Below are 25,138 nucleotides of genomic sequence, written 5' to 3'. Positions count from 1 at the left end.
AACCATCCTACAGTGCACAGGGCAGGCCTCACAATAAGGAATCATCCTGCTCTAAAAGGCAACAGCGCTGTGGTTGGGAAACTGTGATGTGGAAGGAGAGAAATCTCTCCTTGGTAACCAGAGCACAACGACCTTCTAACGTGTACTTCTTTTCGCTTCTGTCTGTATGTTCAGAGCAGTCCCTACGACCTTTGTTACCTGCGCAGTGGCCGCAGGGAAGAGTGGAGGGTGCAGCAGAATGAGTCTCATGGGTGTCAGTGCTAGGGCCACGTCCAGCAGAGCCCAGATGCTAAGCCCCCTGCAACTGACTGTCTCTCTGCTTCTGCTTCAGGTTCTGGTTGGCTGTCCAAGACCTCAAGAAACAACCCCTACAGGATGTGGCCAAGAGGGTGGAAGAAATCTGGCAAGAGTTTCTGTCTCCAGGGGCCCCAAGTGCAATCAACCTGGATTCTCACAGCTATGAGATAACCAGTCAAAACGTCAAAGATGGAGGGAGATACACATATGAAGATGCCCAGGTTGGCTTATCTGTTCAAATGGTTCTATCCAAAGGTGTTCATTCATCCTCTCTACCACCCTACCCTTTAACACGAGTTCCAGGCCTGTGTTTAGTTCGAATTCCAGGTTTTATTATTTATGAGGCCATCAGTGGAAACCATCCCAGGTAGGTGCACAGTGAAATTCCAGGAGGATCGTTTTCATAGATGCATTACATTATTACCTAGAAACAGAAATTTACAGTTACAGGCAGTCCTCGGGTTACGCCGGACTCAACGTACATTGTTTCGTGGTTACCTCGCCATCTCCCATTTACAGTATTTATAAAAAAAAAGTTCCATCATTTCGACATATATACATATGTGCTTTATGTTTTTTATTATTTATTTACCACAAGTAAAGGTCAGGAATTACCTTTCTTTTAAAATTTTTTTACTGTTTCACTTCATTACTGCTGTGTATGTGCTCCATGTGAGTGACGTAGGTGCTTATGTAGGTGGGTTCCCACTTACGGCAAAAATCACTTTACATCGCGCTGTAGGAACGGATCTCCAACAGAACCCAAGGACCTACTGTATATGCATTATATTTTCCAGGGAATTCTCGATGTTTTATAAAATCTGAAGTCCCGTAGTAAGTCAGTAGTAGAATCTATAACACAACATCATCAAAGTGGGTAGAGTGAGCTGACAGGGCCATGGGTCAAGCCCACATCTAACCATGAAGCTCACACTCCTAACCACCCTACACTGTGCCCTTAGTGATCTCCAACTACAGTAGTGCCCCCTTATTCTCAGGGGATATGTTCCAAGATCCCCAGTGGATGCCTGAAACCGCAGATGGTAACAAATTCTATGATTTTTCCTATATATAAATACCTATGATAAAGTCCAACTTATAAGTTAGACACAGTAAGAGATTAACAACAATCTATCCTATATAATAAAGGGTAATATGCAAATAGACCAAACAGCAGAACAACCAATCAAAGCGTAATATGCTAATGATATGCTAAAGCTGCTCAACCACTCACTATGATGTGCACTTACCACCAAGGGGCAGACAGTCAACTGGTCGACCAGTCCCTATGACATGCACTGACCACGAGGGGGCAGATGCTCTGACCCGTAGGTTAGCTTGCTGCTGGGGTCTGGCAGATGGGAACTGAGTGAGATAGGCCAGACACACCCTGGAGCCCTCCCACGGTCCCTCCCCGGCCCAATCGTACACTGGTGGGGTCCCTCAGCCTGGCCTGTGCCCTCTCACAATCCGGGACCCTGGCCTGTGCCCTCTCGCAATCTGGGACCCCTCAGGAGAGGTGGGAGAGCTGGTTTCAGCCCAATCCTGCAGGCTACTCCCATTGGGAGGGCATCAGACACAGGTCTCATGGCTGGCGAGCGCTGCTGTGGCAGCGCAATTCTCTCCCCATCAGGACTGATTGGGTGCAAGCCTGCAGCAGGCACAGTGGGGCTGGCATGAGTGGGAGCTGCAGGTAGGAACTGCAGGTGGCGTTAGGCTGTGGGTTTTGGCCCAATCCTGCAGGCCACCCAGAGGGACCCCACCCATGCATGAATTTGTTCACTGGGCCTCTAGTATATATATAAAAGCCAAGCAACCGCAACAACTGGAACAACTGGAATGACCGGTCACTATGAAGCACACTGGGGAGGCCAACTGGCTCAATTGGGGCCCCAATCAGCCCCCCACAACTACCTGTGGCCCCTCTCCCTGGCCATCCCCAATTGGCCCCCCAGACACACCGATCAGGAGCAGGGCCAGGCAGCCGACTTCCCACAATTGCCGCCCCCACACCGGCCCAGCCCCCATCTGGCCCTGATCAGGGGCAGGGCCAGCAGCCAACCTCCTGCAGCCCCCCGACCCTGCCACCAGCCGACCCAATTGGCCCCCATCAGGGTGGGCTGGCTGGACCCCACCCGTGCGCAAATTCGTGCACCAGGCCTCTAGTAATTAATAATAATAAGACAATTCTAATAATATACTACACTAAAAGGTATGTGAAAGTGTGCTCACGCGCACTCTCTCTCTCTCCAGTAATGTTTATAGTTTTTAGTCCAACCTATTACTGAATGTGTGTCACCATCCCATTGCAGTAAATGGCTTGGTGTCACTCGTTTGAGAGAATTCCGTGCTCAGATCTTTACACAGGCTCAACACCTGTCATCCACTAAAACATGCTTTCTGTTCATGTCTTCCATTCACAAAAACAAAGCCTTTCCCATCTAACTGAACACCTATCAGTTTGTGGCAGTGCATTTCATAGTTTGAGGTGCAACAGCAAAACAAGCATGAATTTCTTCCTCCTTTTTCACAATTTCATGATAGATCTTAGCAACCTCAGGATAGCAACCTTTTTTCTTTCCCTTTAAGGTGAGAATTTTCACCTTTTCACTGAAAGGAAGCACTTTGTGGCTTCTCTTTGTCACGTCCACGTTGCCGGCATCCCCACTCTTTCGCTTTCGGGCCATTATTAAGTAAAAGGAGGGTGGCCTGAACACGAGCACTTCGACACCAGAACAGTCTACGGAATAACTGGAGAGGCTACTAAGTGCCTACAGGCGGGGAACGTCCACAGCGCGGGGATGCCGGGCAGCGTGGGGATTGACGTCCCAGTGGAATGGAGCCGGACAAAGTAAAACTTCATCACACTGCTCAGGACAGTGACAATGCAACACTTAGGAACTGTTTATTTCTGGAATTTCCCATTTAATATGTCTAGCCCACAGTTGACCACAGGTAACACAACTGCAGAAAGTAAAACCGCAGGTAAGGGGCGGGGGTGGGGGCCAACTCTGATGTCTGTGGGAGGACAGATGGCGCGGATTCTCTGCGGGACCCGCAGGTGAGCGAAGTGAAGAGAGTTGAGGAGATAAAACCTTAGCCCTGTCGCTGGGTGTAGGGAGGAAGGAGGAAATAAAAGTTAGGGGCCAGGAAATAAGAAACTGACTTGATGCTTATTGTTAGACACGGCGCCGCCCAGCCTCCCTGGCAGTTTGGGATGACATCTGTGGCTTCTGCTTCTTTCCCAGCCTCGCCACCATCTGTGCCCTAATGTACAGGGCCCCTGGGCTTCCTTGCACCCTACCGGCACCTCACCCATTGGTGAAATTACTTGTCATTTTCCCCCACTAGCCTGTCATCTCCTGGAGGGCAGGGCCTTTTTGTCGTTCTTTGTGGTATCTTATCCCATTGCACAGGGCCTGGAATAGAGAGGTGCTCCCCAAAAAGTAACCACAGACAGTAGCACCCCCAGATCCGCAGCTTCCCTTCCGCAGTTTCAGTTACCTGCAGTCAACCATGGTCCTAAAATATTAAACAGAAAATTCCAGAAATAAACAATTCATACATTTTCAATTGTGCGCCGTTCTGAGAAACAAGATGAAATCTCGCGCCCTCCTGCTCCGTCCCATCCAGGACGGGATTCATCCCTTTGCTCAGCATGTGCACACATAGAGATTCCCCATTCATTAGTCACTGAGTAGCTGTCCTCAGTTATCAGGTCACCTTGCGTGGTATCACAGAGCTTGTGTTCAAGTCACCCTTATTTTACTTAATAATGGCCCCAAAGTGTAGCAATAGTGATGTTGGCAATTCAGACTTGCCACAGAGAAATTGCCAAGTGCTTCCTTTAAGTAAAAAGGTAAAAGTTCTCTACTTAATAAAGAAAAGAAAGGAAAGAAAAAAACATAGTATGCTGAAGTTGCTAAGATCTAAGGTAAGAATGAAACTTCTATCCGTGAAACTGTGAAGGAAAAAGAAATTCATGTTCATTTTGCTGTCACACCTCAAGCTGCACAATGCGTGGTAAGTGCTTAGTTGAGATGGAACAGGCATCAAGTTTGTGGGTGGAAGACATGAACAGAAAGTGTGTTGATGGCAACGTGTTGCACCAGAAAGCGTGACTCTGTACGAATACTTCAGCAAGGGACCCCCTGAAACAAGTGACATGGAGCCATTTGCTGCAAGTAAGGGATGGGCACACAAAGTCAGGAATAGGTTTGGACTGAAAAATACAAAAATTACCAGGGAGGCTGCGTCTAAAGGCAAAGAAACTGCCACCATATTTCCAACAGAGCTGAAGAAGTTGACTGGGATTTCTTACTATCCACAGTTTCAGACATCCACTAGGGGTCTTGGAATGTGTCCCCTCCATGGGATTACTGTATTATCAAATTCAGGAAACTCAGAGGCACCAATGCGAATAATGGCATGAAAACACAACCAGTGGCCCTGGTCATCCAGATTTGCCTTGTCGTTTGCTTAGAACTTCAGGATGGAAACACCCACCAACCTCAACACTCTTTTTTTTTTCTCCCTGATCATGAACTCCAGTGAATGCTTGTGCCAGGGAGATTTTGTTCTGTGGAGTTCATTGTCTTTGCATGAAGTCCCCAGTTCCTCATACCCTTTGCAGCTTCAAAGCAAAATATTTGTCATGAGAAATCTTTTTTTTCGGATAGATTTTTGTATGTGTACGTATGTAGGCTCCTAAGCACACACTGACCTATCCTGATGAGGAGAGGGATGGAGACCACCCCCCCCCTCTTAAAAGCTAAAGCACAAAGCTCAACCCTTCATTATTCCTGAAATATTAGGGAAGGGATACTGGTCGGAACTATGATGCACTAAGCCTTGGTATTATCTCTCTGAGCATGACATGAGGAAGGATTTATTTGAATGTTTTATGATGAAACTTGTAAATGTTGGAACGTGGAAAGAGCAGAGCAACAAATCTTTATGGACCCTCTTCCAGCCTCAGCATCAATACAAGACTGACCTCATTCTACCTGTGTTCCCCCTCGCTTTTTTCACCCACCACTGGGTTATTTTAAAGCAAATTTAAATATATATGTATTCACATATATATAAACCAAGACATTTTATAATTTTATTGTAAATACTTAGGTATGTATCCCTAAGAGAAACTGACCCTTTTGTTTAATTACCACAATACCATTATCGAATCTCAAAAAATTAGCAATAATCTCTTAGTATCATCAAGCGTCAGGCAAGTGTTCACATTTCTAATAGTTCCATAAGTGCCTTTTCTTAACCCGCATTTAAAATCAGAATCCAAACACGGGCCACGCATCCCAGTAGATTGTGTGGCCTGTCTTCTACGTGCCTCAGTCTATAGGTTTCTTCTGCATCCCCCTCCTCTCCCTGCTGCCTTGAAATGTATTTGATGACGAAATTGGATTCTTTGTCCTGTAGAGATTCGCACAGTCTGGGCTTTTCTGACTGTAGCTCTGTGGTGCTATTTAGCGTGTTCTTCTACCATCTGTATTTCCTATAAATTGGTCGTTTGATTTGGATATTTCATCATATTTACGTTTGATTTTTGTGGGCAACACTCCTTCTTAGGTTGTACTGTGCTCTTTTGTGAGAAGAGCATAATGTCCAGGTGTCTCTCTTTTTGTGGTCTTAGCAGCCACTGGTGTTTATTGTTATACCCACTCGTTAGTGAGAGGTTGTAAAATGGTAGTGTCCTAGTCCTATCATTCTTTCTTCTCCTATTAGCTGAAATACAAATAGTCAAATACCCCTATTATTTGATTACCCAGTAATATAGGAAAGAAAAGATAAATGTCTGATTCTTTCCCTTTACTTGCCAGTTATCAAAATAATGAGTGGTTTACTATCATTGTCCAGTGGTGGCCAATTAGGATTTCTTTTTTTCTTTTTTTTTAAAAATATATTTTATTGATTTTTTGCAGAGAGGAAGGAAGAGGGATAGAGAGCTAGAAACAACGATGAGAGAGAAACATCGACCAGCTGCCTCCTGCACACCCCCTACTGGGGATGTACCCACAACCAATGTACATGCCCTTGATCGGAATCGAACCTGGGACCTTTCAGTCTGCAGACCGACGCTCTATCCACTGAGCCAAACCGGTTTTGGCACAATTAGGATTTCTTGATGTGGTTTTTAGTTATCTTTTTAAACTTGTAGATTTAAACACAGTTGATGTGTCTTAATCCATTTTGTTTATTGTTATTGATGGTTGAATCGTGCCATCTCTGGCCAGTTGGCTCCTTCTCATGACCCCAGTAGTCTGATATCACCCAAATAACAAGGAAGCAAAGATACTCCAGGGCTGCCCCAGACCCAGAACCAGCCATTCCTCCAAGGATTCCTGGTTTCCCTTAGAGGGAAATGGTCTTTAGGGACCATAACCTGAGCACTTGGGGATGCTCATTGTTCCTGAGTTGATCATCGCTTCTGGGCCTCTTCCGTGGACAGAGCTAGGAAATACGTGGTGGTTGTTTGTGATAAAAATACATCCTGTGTTCATACTGATACTTTCTATTCAAAACGAAAATGACAGGGGGTTTTAGTTAACCTCTTCTTTCTTACATCTGTGCCTCCTTTCTCTACCCTGAGAATCCTGGCTCTCAAGGGTGCCATGGATGATAGCATTCATACTTTATGTAATTGCTCATTAGCTTTATCCTGTTTTACCACAGAGCAGTCTGGAGATCGTAATGCCAACACGAGCAGCAACAGAATGATTCTCGCCTGCTTCTTTCACTGCTGCATAGCTTCCATTGTGTGGAAGCACCATAGTTTAATCAATCAGTCCTCTGTTCTTGACATTTATGTGGTTTCCGATTCCAGAGGGATTTGATGGGCAGTCTTGGGAAGTTGGCAGGTTGTGCCTTGACAGGTTTCTGAATACACAGCCTTCGTTGGTAGAGTGCTCTGCCATTTTTTGGGTACTTCCAAATACATTATATCTCATTCTTGAGGTAGCCTAGACGTGAGGGTACCCTAAGCATCTCTAAGTTCCTCAGCATCTGTTATGGTTGGTCTCCTATGAATTCAAACAGAACACTCTTCCTAAGCCAATTTCTGTTTTCAACCTGCTCCCTTTTGTTTGTGTGTTTCCACCATAAATGTACAAATTGCTTCTACCTCGTGGTGTGGCCTTGGGCAAGTTACTTAAACTCTGAGTCTTCCTTTCCTCATCTGTAGGACAGAGAGACTTATGCATGGGGTAGGAAGGGGATTGGGTGAAATTAAGCATGTCAGCAGTTAAAAGTGTCTGACCCACTGTAGGCTAGGACAAATATTTACTATTTTATTCTCCTATTGTTGTTAATATTTTTTATACTTTTATATTTAACATGTTTGGTGAAAAAATTCAAATTGCACATAACCTTAGCACCCAGAGATAACTTCTATTTTAGGGTATTTTCTTCCTCAATTAAAATGTATAGGGTGATTATGCAAATAGGGTGATTCTGTAGCCTGCCTTTTACACTAAACCAGGGGTTGGTTAAAATCTAAACTCTTTCTGTAAAGGGCCAGGTAGTATAAAGTTCAGCCTTTGTGAGTGATATGGTCTATGTCACTACTACTCAATTCTGCCATATAAAAACAACTACACTCTAACAACATAATGTAAATAATATAAAGGAGTGGGCGTGGCTATGTTCCAAAACAACTTTATGGACAGAGTTCAATGTCATATAACTTTTCATGAAGTATTATTCTTCTTTTGATTTTTTTCAGCCATTTAAACATGTAAAATAATTCTTAGCTTGCAGGACATAAAAAAAATAGCTAGAAAGAAAGAGAGAAAGAGAAAGAGGGAGGGAGGGAGGGACGGGAGGGAGGGAGGGAGGGAGGGACGGAGGGAGGGAGGGAGAGAAAGGGAGAGGGAGAGGAAGAGAAGAGAAGAGAAGAGAAGAGAAGAGAAGAGAAAGAAAAGAAAAGAAGAGAAAGGAAAAGAAAAGAAAAGAAAAGGAAAGGAAAGGAAAGAGAAAAGAAAAGAGAAAAGAAAAGAAATAGCCAGTGGGCTGGATTTGAGCAGCAAGCCATAATTTCAGATTCCTATGCATGAAAATCATTGAAATGCTTTAATAAATCTAGAGACCTAGAGATAGAGGGCTGGGAGTGATTAATCTTCAGTTTATTTGGGAGAGTAGATTAGAGGAGACTTCGTCTTGGTGTGGTAACAGCAACCACCCCCTACCACCACCCCCCACCTCCCCGTCTACAAAGGTTTCTGCATTGGGGTTGAGTCATAGAGTGAACCAAGGAGAAGTCAGCCAGTACCATGACATTCCCACTGCCTTACCCTTCCTGGCCCACTATGCTGCCTGCACCAACTACACAGCTGTGATGCTGAAGTTTCCAGGTAAGGAAAGGTGGTTGAGATCCTTAGCAACCCCTGAGCAGCCAGGACTTGCACTCAGATCTCCCAACTTGCTGGCCAAGGGTCTGCTGTTCAGATCACACTGCCCCTGGATGGTTAGTACTGAGGACTTGGCTGTTATGTGAGAGCTGGAGAAACTCTGATCCCCACAGCCAAGGAGCAGGCTTTGATTCGACTTCTGCCACATGCTCTGTCTAAGATTATACATCTATGTTCTTCCAGCTTGCTCTTCTCAGTTTGCCCATCTGAAGAGTGGGAATGGTGACATCTAAGGCCCTACCCCACCCGGGATCAGGAGCTCTGAATGGCTTCCTCAGCTGGTCACAATGGTTCTCAGAGCCCTCCCCTCCCCCTGCCCCAGTCAGAATGCCGATGGAAGTGTGAGCATGTGCCCTATTATTAGGGGTCAGTAGTCAGATGAAGGCCCAGCCAGATTTATGGATCCATTTGAAATGGGGACTGGGGCGGGGTGCAGGCTCTCTCTGAGGATTCGGTTTTCATTTGACCACATGCATTGTTATAGCAAAGTTAATTGCCTGTGTTTGCTTCCTGTGGAAATATTTCACAAGCTACCCTGTCAGCAGGAGCCCAGCATTTGCACTTGTGTTTTGCTGATCCATTTGGCTTTTTTGAAAATTTGGGCCAAGACCAAATCTTCCATAAAGGTCTGTGGGCTGTGACCAGAGCCCTCAGCTGTTTGCTGTGTTGTTCCAATTTCACAGATTTAGCCTTGTGAGAGGAGAAAAAAAGGGAAAATGGGCCATGGTTTTTTTCTTTAAAGGACTCAGTTCTTAATGTCAGGGATTGAAATCTCTATTTCCAACTGTGGGGCCTCAGAGGACCTCCATTGCCACCCACTTGCTATGTGGTCTCAGGCGATCTTCACTCTGTGCCTTAGTGTCCTCATCTGTCAAATGAGGATGGTGTCTTCTCTTCAACCCGCTAAGGATTTTTGAGAAATCAGATGAGCCAGTAGCCCTGAAAATTACATAAGTAAAAAGTGCTACATATGCATACACGTGTGCTCACAAAACTTAATGTCTCTTGCATTCCCCAGGGTCTCATAATTCCAAGTTGGATCAAAAAAGACTTCTCCCAAGAAGATGCCTGCTCTTGAAAGGAGTTCTTGGGGGGAAATGCTGAAAAAAAAAATATAGGAGCCATATTTGTGGGGCCTAGAGGGTCATCCTAAGAAATATGAATTTATTCACCCTGAAAACAGTAAGAAAGCTTCGAAGGCTTGGAGCTACAAGAGGGGGAAGCAGATGGTGGTGGGCAGAGTGAGCTAGAGCCAAACGACATCTAAATCTCGGGGCATGTGGTCTACAGCTTTGCTGGCGGGTTTTGGAGGACAGACTGAAACCACAGGAAGCACCAAGAACCTAAGGCTCCCTCTTAGGGCATTCGCCTCTTCCCAGAGCCTCCGCAGACTGCAGGAGGGAGATGAGAGTCCACTGGCTGGTGCAGTGGCTGCCTCGCTTCAATTTTTAAAGTCTCAGGGCACCCAATGATGTTCCAAGGACTGTGTCACTGGGTTTGTTCAATTCGTTTCTCTCCCCATCCATCCATTTCATGAACATCCACTCTCCCATTGAAGTTGGGAGACCTTGGCCTATGGGCTATAAAGTTCTATACTGAGGGAAATTGCAAAGGAATTAGAAGGCCCCGGTGGCTCTTTGCCATTAGGCAGACCTTGTCTAAAAGTACATCATTCTTTACAAACAAAACAGAGCAGGCCTAAGAAAACACTTCATTGAGATTGGATTGGATTGTATTGGATTGGATTGGATTGGAAATCTGTTCATCAAGTGGATTGACAGTTGAATGGGGTGAACCAACTCTGCCCATTGGCTTTGTTCCCTGAAGGTTCTCTCGTAGGCTTCCTAGCTGTCCAAGCCCCACTATTTTCCTGACCTACAGTATCTGCTGAGATGCCCACCTCACCCTGAATCTGCAGTGTCTAACCTCCAGCACCTCTGGATATCAAAGTTCTTTGATGAGAGTAGGCATTTGGTCTTGTCTTCTTTTCCTTTTATAAGTCCCTACAATACTAAAATAATGCTCTGTAACATGGTTAGGTTTAAAAAAATTTTTCTTGACAACTCAGCCCAGAATTACAGCACTCTCAGCTGTACCTATCATTTTAAAGGGGAGGAGGGCAATTTGTCCCTTGGCTTTGCACATTTTTTTAAAATATTGTTGCTTTAACTTTTTTTTAAATATATTTTTATTGATTTCAGAGAGGAAGGGAGAAAGAGAGATAGATAGAAACATCAATGATGAAAGAGAATCATTGATCAGCTGCCTCCTGCTCACCCCATACTGGGGATCAAGCCCACAACCCGGGCATGTGCCCTTGACCAGAATCAAACCCGGGACCTTTCAGTCTGCAGGCCAACACTCTATCCACTGAGCCAAGCCGGCTAGGGCTTGGCTTTCCACTTTAAAAAAGCTTGCCAAATAACCTTAGAGAATATATACAGTAGATGATCAATACTAGTTTAATTAAATCTCTACAATATGCCAATTCAGCAAAATTTGGAATACCCATATAAGGTACAGATGTTCTAGGCTCTTGGAATATACTGTACGTAGGAGGGTCCCTTCCCTTAAGCAGACTTCAATCTAAGTTACCAAAACTCTACTTGGCCATCATCTGTGCATGAAAAGATCAAAAAGCAATCTCAAGGCCAAAATGAGGTCAGGATAATGCAAGAGCTGAAAAATACACCCTGAAGTCTACACCCATCTTGAACAGACAAGAAGCCTTTAGTCAAAAGTTTTTATTATCACCTATCCTTAGATATTTAAAAGCAAGTTAATTAAGGAATGCAAGGCTTCTAACATTTGATTGTTTAAACACCAGAGCCCAAAGGAGCACGTGTTTATGTTCACCATCAATGCCTCAGAAATCCAAGTCTCCTGGCCTGGCGAAAGCTGTTCGTCCTTGCCCCAGTGGTGGAGGCGGTGGCATTGTGTGCCAGTATCACAAGACTGCACCAAGTTTCCTGATATTAATCCTCGATTGGAGGGCATTTCCTGGTAGACTTCCCATGCCAGACATATTTTAACAAAGAACGCCACGGCTCTGCTTGCTCCAGGAGTTACTCATTTCATCCTGTGGGTGGTTTTATTTCGGGGAGATGAACCACAGAGGGTGGGATGCATTTTGAAAAGAACAAATCAGTTGTTTGTGGCCGGGTTCTGTTTATTACCACACAGACTAGTAGTTCCTGGAGAGAAGGCATCAGAAAACTAAATTGCGAAGTGTTTTTGTTGAGGCTTCAGAGCATATATTTCTTGCACCAAGCCCCATGACCTTGAAGAGGAAAAGGAAAACACCTAGGTTAATGCCCCTGATATTTGGGTAGGTAAAAGGCAATATGCAAAGCTATCTTTGAAGCTACTCTTACCTAAGCATGGGGATTGAACAGCATCAATATGCTGTGCCCTTTGGCCAGTTAAATTAAACATGTTTACACAGATGCTTTGCAGGGTGGAGGCAAATGATAATTTACTCTTACACTCTCTTAGGACTTGAATGCTGCATTATGTGGAAAAGGTCCTCTGAGGCCCTGCTTAGAAGGACAAAGAAATTCAAACGGGGGCTTCTTATTTAAGATCCACATGATCCTAGGATGGTCATCCAAAGCTGCATCCATGAGGACAAGAAGCTACTGTCTTTGACCCAAGTCGGTGTCCATATTGCCGTGATGCCTCTTCTGAGTTTATTAAGCAGACACGTCCTCTCCTCCACTGCACAGTCCCGCCCTCTGTCCTACTGTAGGACCTATGTTGAAAAAGATTTTAATTTTCCTGAGGCTTTGGCTAACCATGCCTAAGATCTGAAGACCTTTACTTTAACCTTTTGCACTCGGATGTCGAGTGTGACTCGACACGGTTAGCATTGAATAAAGGAATCGAGAAAAAAGCAAGCGAGTGCAAAGGGAGATTTAAGAGCCCCTTGAAAGGAGATCTCCTGGGTAACTTTTTTTGATACAGACTTGCTGCTTATGACTTCCCAAGGGCCCCAGTCAGCCCTCAGAGCTTTGCCAGGTTGGGGACCTTCCTCTGGTAGGAAAGACAAGTTGTACACAACCTGTGAGGTGAGACACCAGAGCCTGTGTCACCCTGGATGACCTGTCCCTCACCATCACTGACAGTGGTGGGAGCGAATGGTTCCCGAAAGGGAATGGGGAGCAGTGGCTGCATCTCCTACTAGGATGGCTCCGATTAGGACTCGAGAGGCGGTCCTTACCATTTCTGCTGGCCCCACATTGAGGACTTTGTCTCAGCCATGCAACACTAACTCCCCTCAAACTCACAACTCAAGGACAATGAAAAGCAGCATGTTGCAAGGGAAGAGCGTGAGCTTTGGGGTCATACAGTTCTGGGTTCCAATTCTAGGTCTGTACTTGAGCCAGTCACTTAACCTTCTAGAGTTTTCATATCCCCATCTGTAAAATGGGTTGGTTTAAACGTAAGCACTGATTCAGAGCAAACAACAACAGCAACTAAAATAATAGAGCTGGACTCTGCTCACCTTTCCTCCTCCCCCACAGAATCTTCGGCCTTTCGTCTCATCCCCATCCACCTCTGGCAAGGACAGTCACGCCGTGAAGTCCAGTGATTTTTATTACCTTACATGCATATAATTTTTGTGGTGCTTTCACTTATATTTCTTCGTTGGATTGGGTGATTGACAGGGCTGGGAAAAGGCAGAGTCAGGACCTGAATGCAAGCCTTGAGCTGCCAGCCTGGTTCCCTTTGCACCACCCCACAGAGCAGCATCACCTTCTGCCCCTCAGTCTCATCTTCCTCCAAGGGACCCAAGGGACTCAACACTTCCCAGAGTCTGCATGTTGTTCCAGGAAGCTCGGGGACGGAGGGCAGAGACGAGGCACATACACCTGGGAAAAGGAAAATAGGACACTTGAAACTCACAAGAAGGGCTCTCGGCAGCCGTGCCACGCTCCAGCTGCGCAGTTTCCCACCCCTGGAGGCCGTCCCAAAGCTGGGAAGTGAGATCTCAGCTGTCTTAGGGCCCCGCAGCAAAGAGGACACAGAAGGGTGCTCTGAGGTTCACTGCTCCAGCATGCTTGGGGCCCAAGGCCTCAGGCAATTGTCTGATTGATCACCTTCCTAATGCTTGTGAGGGTCCCTGTGTTTTGTCTAAAAAATAAAGGAGATTTCCAAATGAGGACTGTCCCAGAAAAACATCGACTTGTGGCAGGTGTGGTGTAGAGACAGCCCGTCCCGCTCACTCCCTCCGGCTCCCACATGTGCCATGGACCCTACTGATTCCAGTTGTTTTTGCTTCCACCTTAGCCTCCCAGGCAGGCCGACCTCCCCGCCTTCCCTATCCCAGGGCCAGGCCCAAGGAGGGAAATGAGGGTGGAGAAGAGAGGCCCCTGTGGGAACTGTGTAAGATGGTCAGTATGACTTGGAGCTCTAGATCATCTGTTTCTCAGTCTACGGAGAGACATCCTCCCGCTGGAGTGGGTGCCTCCCCCGGGTCAGGAAGGCAGGTGTGGGCCCTGGTAGTGCTGCTTTCACAGTCAACTCAATCATCTCTTTTTTAGGAAGAGAGAGGGGAAAAAAGGAGGGAGGAAGGTAGGGAAGGAGGGAGGGGAGAGAAAAAAAAAAGACAGAGAGGAAGGGAAGGAGAGAGGGAGAAAGGTAGAGCCAGGGAAAAAAGAAGAGGAAAATTTTGTGCAAGCTTCTTTTTCTCTAGCCCCTCGGGAATGCTCTTAGAGGGGCTGGCCGGTTTTACCAGTGGCTCTCCTGCTCTTTGCGGATTCTGGATATACATTCCCCTTTAAGACGGTTGTCTGCAGAGCAGGGGAAACAAACCAGAACCCCCCATAAATCAATAGAGGTCACTGCCAAAAGCTTTGTACACTTGCTGTCCCTGGCAGTGATAAACTCATTGCATTTGGGAACTGGCCAAAGACCCCGAGTCCTATCTTAATTCTCATTCCCAGAAAAACCTCAGTACTCCATTCACCCACCCCCTGTTTACTGTCTTTGCGTTTCCAAGACAAAGCTGGCAAGGAGGAAGGAACAGAGCTCCAGAACTGGGTACATCAAAGGCTCCATTGCTTTGCTTGGTGGAGGAGAGGAGGGTGGAGGAGTCCTGGATCTGCAGCCTGTGGGAAAGGAAGGCCCAGTCCAGAGGGGCGAAGTCACGGCCCTGCAGGGGGCACAGGAGATCTGCAGAGGTTCTTGATTCTGCTTTTCCGCAGACCAGGCCTTGCATCTGCTTTGATAGGGCAATTTGAGACTGTCCTGGGGATGGCCAGAGGCTAACAACCGGGTTGGCAGAGTAAGGTCACCTTATGCAGCCCACCTTCCAAAGGTCATGTTCTCCCTCCTACTTTCTTCCCACACCATCCCCACCTTGGTTCTGGCTGTGACGTTGTCCATACGACCTGGGGAGAACAACAGCGATGCCCAACCACTCCTCTGACCCACAGTGACACCACCATCACCCCCAAGCGTAGACCGCCATTGTCTGCTGCTCCTTCCTTCTTGCCCTGGATCGTCCTTTTTGCTCTGGTTGACAAATCTATACAGCAGCAAGACCAGGCTGTCCTACCTTCAATTCCCATTCCTTTCTACAAAGATCTTCCTACCCTGATGAGGGTCTTTCTGGTTGATAGACAACAATTCCCCACATCTAGCCATTCATACCCATTCACAGCACTCTCTACTTTTGCTTCTCTGTAGCCTTTAGCTCAAATGTGTTTCCATATTTACAAAAGCAGAGTGTAACCTTACCAATGGGAATGGGCCCACTGCAAGGAGCCAATCAAAATTAAATAGTGACTTGGGTCTGAGACGACTTACATAGTAGCCGTCCATGATCTTTGTGCATCAGTCTTGCCTAATAGAATCTTTACAATAGCAGGGACCTCTTCTGACTTCTCAGGCTGTAATCTCAATGCCTGACACAGGGCCTGGCACCTACAAGATGCTCAATAAATAACTGCTGATATATTTGTGTGATTAAGTGCTTAGGCATCTGCTTTATCCTGCTCTTTTTTAATTCATAAGTTCTTTCTTTCCGTGGACTAGGCTTTTCCTGCACATTATGATGCTGGACGAATTAGCTGGAGCGGGGGTGGAATTTGCTGCCAAGGCCAGAAGGGCTGGGCTAGGAGAGGCTTCCCTATGCCTCTTGGGTAATGGAGTATTTTGTGAGACATACTGGGCATTCAGATTCCTCCAGGAAGTCAGAACAAGAGGCAGGGACCTGTTGCTTTGGACAGGGATTTAGAGAAGGTCCAGGAATGACTGACAGGTCTCTTCAGATGATTCAAGGGCCACCTAGCTATGCTGGCCACACAGAAGTGATACCTGAGCTGAATAAGGAGACAGTGAGTCGTTTTTCCTCTGTGTTAACATTCGTACCTAAGATTTTTTTAAAAAAATCTTTATTGTTGAAAGTATTACGTATGTCCCTCTCTTTTCCCCCATTGACCCTTTCTAGCCCAACCCCACCCCCTGCCCCAGGCCTTCACCACCCTATATTCTGTGTCCATGGGTTGTGCATATATGCATGCAAGTTCTTTGATTGATCTCTTCCGACCCCCACCTTCCCTCTGAGATTTGACAGTCTGTTCCATGCTTCTATGTCTGGATCTATTTTGTTCATCACTTTATTTTGTTCATTAGATTACACATATGAGTGAGATCATGTGATACTTATCTTTCTCTGATTGGCTTATTTCACTTAGCATGATACTCTCCAGGTCCCTCCATGCTGTCTCAAAGGATAAGAAAGCGATCCTTGAAAGAGACAAAAAATGCAAAGACCATCATGTCCCTCAGTCTGGGCCCTGAGGCCATCAGGATGGACCAAGATGCTCACATATGGGCTTCCCTGGGACTGAGCATGATCCCCACTCTCATTCTATGCAGAGAGCAGAAACTGATCAGGTCATAAACCAGAACTAGTATGGAGCCGGCAAATGTGTTGAACGTTAAATTCAAAGAAGCATTTCTGTGAACCAAGAAACAATGTAAGTTCCACTAACATTTGACCCTATGTTGGATGCTATGCATAGATGAGATAAAAACATATTGTTCCCTTGAGGAACTTAAAACTAGAGTGGGCTGGACTTTGTCTGAAATTTACAGGAAAACAGCGAGGCATGTTCTCACTAAATGTATTAAATCTGAACACATCTGGACTATCAAACAGGCTCTGATCCAAGCCACTAGCTAATTCCGCTTGGCTCCCTGCAGTGGGCCCATTCCCATTAATAGGGTTGCACCTTGCTTTTATAAATATGAGGAAGAATGAAGCTGATGCCCAGAGAGGTCTGCTTATGGTCCAACTGAAGATGGGTGGTGAGGGATTGACATGGGGCCCAAGGGGTTTTCTGCTCTCTGCTTTTGCTTTCTTTTGTGGTAGGTAGGGAGGGGGTCTTGCCCCAGCTTCCTCTGGGATGTGCCATCAGCCTGGCCAGGTATCTCTGAAATGTGCCTTCCTCCCACCCCTCCCCTGGGAAGAGTACCAGAGGAAGAGGTGCTTACGGACCAGTCCAGCACTCAACCTCCCTGACCAGCTCTCCCTTCTCCCGAGCACTGGAGCTCTGGTCCAGCTTCATAGGGTGAACTATGATGTGCACCTGGGAAGATACTTCCTTACCAGACCGGCTTCTGCCTGACAGTCCCACCCACCCTCCTCACGGGTCCTTTCCTGCAACAGCCAGGCTTCCTGAGCAGCTGAGCTATATTCCAGTTCAACTGATAAATAACCCTTTTTCAGTGGACAAACCCCCTCTTTTAATGAACCAGGCTTTCTCTGTCCTTAGTGAGGACAGATCTTTTAGGAAGGGACCAGGAGGCTATGGGGAAGTCAAGGGTGAAATTTGTTGCCAAATTCAGAATGTAAATACCTCTAGGAGCCCAGGAGAAGAGAAGGCATCATGCCACAGCATCTGTCCTCCTGGATGTGAGCCTCAGGCCTGGCATATTTGCCCACGTACCCCATGATCTGCTTCCAAGGGCACCCTTCCAGGATGAGCTGGTGGCCTGGACATGCACAACCGATCCAATTGTATCATTGCATGTGGAGTTCTTTTTTAATTAAACTTTTTATTTTGAGATGTTTCTGGATTCCAGTGCAGTTGAAAGAAATAATACAGCCTGACTGGTGTGGCTCAGTGGTTGAGCATTGAAGTATAAACCAAAAGATCACAGTTGGATTCCTTGTCAGGGCACATGCCCTGGTTGCAGGCTGGATTCCCAGTGTGGGGTGTGCAGGATGCAACCTATCAATGATTCTCTCTCATCATTGATGTTTCTATCTCTCTCTCCCTCTCCCTTCCTCCCTGAAATCAATAATATATATATATATATATATATATATATATATATATATATATTCTATCTAATAAAAGGGTAATATGCAAATTGACCATCACTCCACAACAAATATGGTGGTGCCCGCAGCCAATAAGGAGGGAATATGCAAATTGGCATGACAAAGATGGCATTCTGCCCCGCCCCGGCTGCTCCGGGCCTCTGGGCAGCGTGCGTGTGCAGGCGTGGAGCAGCCAGGGCAGGGCGGGATGCCTGCTATGGGGGGGGGGGGGTGGAGGCCCACGGGGGTGGAGGGAGCCACAGGAGGGTGGCAGTGCTGGAGCGAAGGCCAGAGTGAAGGCCCAGGTCCCAGGTGCCAGAGGGAAGCAGGTGCCGGCAGCCAGGGGAAGGAAGGCCTATTCTTGCACAAATCTTCATGCATCAGGCCTCGTGTGTGTGTGTGTGTGTGTGTGTGTGTGTGTGTGTGTATTTTTTTTAAAGAAATAATACAGACATATACCAGTTATCCAGTTTCCCTTAACAGTAACATGTGCAAAACTATAGTAAAACGTCATAGCCATGATATCAACATTGCTACATCTACTGAGTTTATCAGATTTCCTAATTTTGCCGGTACTTGTGTGTAATGTGTGTGTTTAGCTCTGTACAACATACAACTCTATCACATGTGTAAGATGTGCTGAGATACAGAGCTAGTCCATCACCACAGAATCCTTCTATTGTCTTTTAATCACACCTCCCTTCCCTCTCCTTCCCTCTCCCATCTCTAATCTCTGGCAACCACTAATCTGTCATCTGTTTCTCTAACTTGTCACTCCAAGAATGCTACATCAGTGGAGTCCTACAGTGCGTAGCCTTCTGGGGCTTTTTCACACACTGTAATTCCCTGAGGTTCAACCAAGTGGTTGAGTGTGTCAATAGTTTGTCCCTTCTCATTGCTCTGCTTGTGGTTTCATCATTAAGCAGTACTGCGTCCTAACATGGCACCAAGAACACTATCCTCAAAGGCCTTTTATCCCAAGAGATACGATATGTCTTGTTTGGCGTTTCTAGGTGTGACAAAAACACAAGGCAAGCACGGTGCAAGTTTTCCTAGGTGCACACACGCTTACCTCGGTTCATTCGTTTCTCCCCTAAAACGGTGGCTGGTTGGGTGGTAATCCCCTTTAGTATCGGCTGACAGTTCCTTCTTGTGTCTTCTGCCTCCTTCCCTCCCAGGAGCACATCTACAAGCTGATGAAGAGTGACAGCTATGCCCGCTTCCTCCGGTCAAATGCTTACCAGGACTTGCTGCTGGCCAAGAAGAAGGTATCTTTGGAAAGGGCAGGCTTGCCTTTCTTAGCACTATTGATCCTTGCCTGCTGCTTGCTGCTGGTGTGAAATGAGAATATCATCCCTTGGGTTTTATTTACCTTTCTTTTCTTCTTTCCCTTCTCTATCTGCTCCCGCTCCAATGGAAGACAGTTAGGATTGTCACCACCCCCAGGCCCATGGTGGCATCCTGTCTCCATGTGCTCATTACTTCCATCTGCGTGCTGTGCCTTCAGCAGGGAGTGTGACCACAGTGGCTCAGGACAGGAGTACCGGGCCGGCAGGACACCAGTGAACCCCTTAGGAAATCAGAGAGAGCCCCTCTCTACGAAGTGCCCCCCACCCCACAGATTGTCTCTCCCTCACCAGCTCAGAGACGGAGAGAAAACCTTGTAGGTTTCAAGGGGGCCATCTGGCACCTGAAGTCATTGCTGGGATCGTTCCCTCCTTGACACTCACTTCCTCTCCCTCACCTGCCCACAGTGTGTGTGTTTTCTCTTAACCAAGAAGTAGCCATATCCTAGCTCCTTCCCCCTTCTCCACTGAGAATTATGTCATGGTTCCCGGAAGCCCTTAACACCTGGATTTGGGGACCCAGGCACCTTCAGCATGCAGGTGGTGAGGGGTGACCGAAGCAGGGATGAACTCATCTGGGTTCCTGGGAGGAGGGAAGGAAGAGTCGAGAGGGGCCTGGGGTCTGAGAGAGGGGAGGCTTGAAAAGTGGCTCGTGACTTCTGCAAATCCTCTGCACTTTCCAGCTCTGATCTGAGGCCCACGTGTGGCTAAGCGTGTCTCTCCTTGCACCACATTCCATGACTTCCATGCCATGCACCTTGAGGAATATACACATCTTCATCCTTTCTTCTCCGCTCCCAGCCTTCCAACCCCAGGCCCTCAGCACGTGGTGTCCATTGCCATGCTCTGTGGGCTGCCTCTGGGTCATGTAGCCTTTCTCCCTCTGTGTTCTGTCCACCTCCTGTGCCAGGGTCCTGTCTGCATATCTGGTTGGTACCACATAACTCCAGAGTCTCCACAAGCATATGTATCCTGCTCTCCTGCCCTTAGGGAGCCCTGAGGACATCCCTGAGGACAGTAAAGGACCCTGGAATAGCCAGATTGTCAGGTGCCTCTCAGGTGCCACTGCTGTGATGGAGAATGTGAATCTTGGCCTCTTGCCAGTTCCCTGCAAGAGGATGGAGGAGAAGGGGCTGATGCTCTGACAAATGTGTGATGCCCATTTTTTTCAAGGAAGGTTATGGAGACTTTGGGTATCTCCAGCCCAAATCTCATGGGAGAATGTCAAAGTAAGTGTTTCTTATTCCTGTGGCTCAAGACCCAGAACTGATCACAATTTGGGGAAATCCTGAGGCTCTGAAGGCTGAGCTGCCTGGGCCTATCAATCCACCCAGCAGCAGCCAGAGGCCGTTCAGTCTCCTGTGGGTTTGAGCACAAAGAGAAAACGCAGCCCAGCTCTGGGAGGGGCTGGCATGCCTGTGCCTACAGATCCTCCCATAGAGGAGACTTCTCAGAGGAGGAACCCAGGGCCAACCCCCAAATTAAGGGCCATTTAATAGCCAGGGGTTAATTGCTTCCAAAAACAGTGACAAAACTTGCCTTTCCCCCCACTTCTCCTGAGAGTCTCCAGGCATGGACTGGATTTGTAACTCGGCACTTCCAGGTAGGCCTAGGATCTTCGGGTTTCAGGGATGGGCTTATAACTGTCCAGGTCATAAAAGGTGTGTGAGAGTCACACTCCCTGCTAAGAGAGGGGATATGAATGGGCCTCACTTTTCTGCTGAGAAAGGTCTGGAGACACAGACTCTGGTCCTTCATCCCTGGCTCACCTTCTGTGCTAAGTATGGAAGATAAGGTTAGTCACTTTGATGAACCAAGTTCCCAAGGAGCGAGTGAGCTGGGTTTTGACAGCTCCTCCAAGACAATTAAGCACCAGGCTCCTGGGAGAGGCTGTGTGAGGCAGAGGAACCCGATTAAGCCCAGCCAAGGGCTCCCCTCTGCCAGCAGCAACTCGGTCACCACAGCCCAGGGATGACAGGCACAGGTCACTGGCTGCAGGGCCTGGGAGCCTGACAAGGCCAACTGCATGCCCTTGGGCCGCCCACTGTATTGAAGCTGAGTTCTGCCGTCCCCAGAGCGGACACTTGGTGTGTTACTCAGGGCCAAGCGTGGAAACTTTGGTCCCTTTGCCAGGAGAGAGACCAACCTGGCTCTGAGTGCTGGGTCCTTATGTCGTGTTTTCCTTCTACAATGCCCTGTCTGTCTTCGGGCAGCCAGCCGAGGGGACGGGGACATGACTGCCAAGGGAGCCCTCTGACCTGTCCACATGGGCAGATGGCTGCTCTTGGCCATCCCCCTCTGCGCCTAGCACATGCTGTATACCCACAGACCCGTGGCTGCTTCTTCGGCCCCCTAGTTCCCATTATTTGCTGTGTGTGTGTGTGTGTGTGTGTGTGTGTGTGTGTGTGTGTGTCCATGTGAGTGGGTATTCTCTCCAAATTTCCCAGTCTTGGGCTCTAGGCCCTGGGACAGGGCTCTAGGATAAACTAGCAGGTCTTTGGGGTATAATTCTCTCCCCAAATAAGCAGAAAACCTGGGGAGAGAGTCAGTTGCACACCACACTGTCTCCTCCTCTGCTGGTAGTGAGCGCCTAGCCCTAGGGAGTGTCCACGGGCTTTGCCTTTTCTTGCCCCAGTTGCGGGCCCCTCAGCTAAGAGTTCCCTAGAAAATTCCGCCCCTCCTGCAGCTGTCTGTGAGTAAACCTTGGAAGGGGTCACCTGCCTGGGTACTGAGAGCATTTTCGTTCCAGAACCTTCCTCTGAAGCCCAAGTCCCTTTGCAAAGGACATGGATAGAGCCTCCTTACTCTAAGGACCCAGAATGAGAGCCATTGGGGGGCCATGAAGGAGTCACTGAAGGCAGCAAACTTTCTAGCTGCATCTGGGCAGGACAATCTCAGAGAAAAGTCATAACCCAGACCCTCAGCCACTTCTTGATGTCCCATCAGCACACCCTGAGGGCCCTGAGAGCTAATCTGTTCTATGTCCCCACTTGTCTCCCCCTTCCCTCTCCTGCACATGGGCAGTGCCAATGGAAAGCAGTGAGCAGACAGCCCCAACTGCTGCCTGGGGGCTGCAGAGCTGCCGTGGCTCCTACTGAGCCCTGAGGAAGTTTAATGAGCCCTGGAGGCGCACACCCCCTCCCCTCCCTGCTCCAAAGAGCAGCATCTATCTCCCGGGGCTTCTGTTTCCTGTCTGCCCCACTGACCCCCGCACACAGCGCTGGCTGCTTCTCTCTTCCCGTTTCTGCACCCTGTTTCGCTTTCTGTCCATTAGTTGCCGCTGTGCTATTTGGAAACCACGTGTAAGCTGAAGATTTTTTTTTTCTGTATTTTTCTCCCTACCTTTTTTTTTTTCTTTGTTTGTTTTTCCTAAAGCCAGAAAGTGAGCAAGGTCGTAGAACTTCCTTAGAAAAGTTCACTCGCAGTGTGGTAAGTTCAGCTGGTTTTGTTCCCTCACGTGCCTTTGGTTTTCTCAGTTCTTTTATGTTGTCCTTCCCTCTGGGGTGGGAGGGAGTCCAGTGCTTTCCCCCTCAACACATCCCTTTTCTTTTGCAAGTGTCTGCAGCTTCACTTCTAGGGATGGAATTGCAAAAGACCAAGCGGCTCCCTCTGCAGAAGGTGCACACCCCACCGCCAGCCTCGAGCTTCGCATTTGACCTTCCGTGCAGGGCTCCGAGGAGAAAGGACCCGCCCGCCGCCCTGGGGGCTGCGCGGTTTGTGCATCTTCTGCAGCAGCCCAGGGAGAAGGCCATCGAACTGTCTCACGAAATAAATTGGCTCGGAACCGTAGCTCATCTATAAAAACATTCCAAATTTCCCTCTGTGAACGCCGGCAGGCCCGCGGGAGCGGGCCGCAAGCTGCTGCTGCTGTGTAGGCGGCTTTCGTGTGCGCAGGAGGTGGCCGTGCTGCATGGGTTCTGGCGATGTGGTCTAGCTGGCGTGTGTTAGTGGCCTCTGCATGACTTACAGTCCTCGTCAGCCTCATGTGCGTAGTGTGACAGGGAGAAGAAAGCAGGTGGCCCTGGGGGAGGAGGGGGGAAAGCAGGTCCCTTTTCTGTCCCGGCACTCCCAGGAGCAAGGCCTTGAGGGAGTCACGATGGGCTGCAGGTTCACCGTTGCTGTAAGGAAGAGGCCTTACCCCATGCGCACTGAGTTTAGATGAGGTAGAGATTGGTGCAGTGGCACATAGGAGACCCCATGGTAACAGGTGAGAGTGCAGAATGAATAGTCTTCCCATGGTGCACAGCGGAGATTCGGTTCTATGGTCTATAGAACAGCACAGACCCTTCTCTCCTTTCCAGACCGTTCTCTGTAAGATCTGGGCATGGGGCTTGGTGCACAGAATCGGTCCCGCTCATTCACTTACCTGTCATTCACTTACAAGCGGCTGAGTGCCTGGGCCCCAGCCGGCGCTGTTAATATCAAACCAGAGGGAACCAACGTGGCAGCCGGGAGCAGGGGTCCCACAAATGGAACCGGCCACTCTTCTCTTCCCAAGGGCAGAGCCCTCTGATGCCCATTTGCCTTTTCCCCTCTCTGTTGAAGAGAGAAGTCCTTGTAAAACCTGACAACTGCGTGATTAGCATCTTGACTTCATCCTTTTAGCATTAAATCTAAGAATTCTGGGTTGAAAGCAACCTAGTTGTTTACCTAGGTGAAACTAGAGGCACGTTAGCTGAATTTAAACATTATTTTGAATTTGCTAGATGTAAACATCATAGTGGCCCTAGTAGATGACAATTAAAATATGGGTGCTCATCTTTTCTCTTCTTTGGTCTCCCTCTCTATGGTCTTTCCTCCTGAAAAGTCAGAACTTACAGAATGTGAGGCCTGCTGGTCCCCTGTCTGTCTTCATGGCTGGCTTGCCACAGCCATGTGATTTCACACCCCAGTTTGGCTCAGTGGATAGAGTGTCGGTCTGCAGACAAAAGGGTCCCAGGTTGGATTCCGATCAAGGACATGTACCTTGGTTGCAGTCTCCTCCCCGGCCCGGGCCCTGGTCAGGACTCATGCAGGAGGCAACCAATCGATGTGTTTCTCTCGCATCGATATTTCTCTTTGTCTTTCCCTCTCTCTTCCACTCTCCCTAAAAACCAATGGAAAAATATCCTCAGGTGAGGATTAACAGGGAAAAAAAAGAAAGGTGCCACAGGCTGTGTAAGGCTCGGCCTGATAGCGGTAGGAACCTATTCCTCTCCGTCTCTTTTGAGCCAGGATGTGTGGGCAGAGGATACTAAGGGATTTTGTGGACAGGCAACTTGGACTGTCAGTGGAGACTGGGAAGGCAGAATCCCCAGAGCCCCATGGAGGCCCTCCAGGTTGACCGCAGGAGCCAAAGGTGTGAGAGAAGAAGACCGGTATTAAGACAAGACATCCAAAGATCTCCAGGCTGCTTTGCATGAGAAGTGGGTATCAGGAAAGGCGAGAATAATCTCGCAGAAGCTCTGGGAAGAGCATTGATCGATGTCCCTTCATCCCAGAAGTGGTGTTGGTTCAGTGGGCCTCCAAGGTCTGTTAACAAAGCGTTTGGAATGAGAAAGCACCAGACACCTTCCCAGCGTCTGGAGTGTGCACAGGGGAGATTTTACAGAGGTGTCTTCGGGGCCGGCTGAAGGAGAATTCCCAAGCTCTTGAAACTTTTAGCATCTATATGATAAAAGGCCCAAACTTAAAAAAAAAAATCCTAAATTTCCTGCTGTTCTTTTATGGAGACTTTAGTGGGTGGTGCGTTCTGGCGCTTT

General features: G+C 47.8%; 1 protein-coding gene across 1 annotated transcript in view; it reads left to right on the top strand.

Moving 5' to 3' along the window:
• RGS6 (regulator of G protein signaling 6) overlaps positions 1-23,167 on the top strand; it is a 465,615-nt gene extending 442,448 nt beyond the window's left edge. Inside the window, exons 15-18 of the mRNA XM_008138879.3 lie at positions 332-518; positions 19,230-19,319; positions 22,773-22,826; positions 22,954-23,167. Coding sequence (XP_008137101.1) covers positions 332-518; positions 19,230-19,319; positions 22,773-22,826; positions 22,954-22,974 — 352 coding nt within the window. The 3' untranslated portion in view covers positions 22,975-23,167. The remainder of the gene's footprint in view (positions 1-331; positions 519-19,229; positions 19,320-22,772; positions 22,827-22,953) is intronic.
• The last annotated feature ends 1,971 nt before the right edge of the window (positions 23,168-25,138 follow it).

This window comes from Eptesicus fuscus, chromosome 5, assembly GCF_027574615.1.
Source record: "Eptesicus fuscus isolate TK198812 chromosome 5, DD_ASM_mEF_20220401, whole genome shotgun sequence".
Classification (NCBI taxonomy): Eukaryota; Metazoa; Chordata; class Mammalia; order Chiroptera; family Vespertilionidae; genus Eptesicus; species Eptesicus fuscus.
Note: the sequence above shows the minus strand (reverse complement) of the source record. Positions and strands in the feature narration are given on the sequence as shown.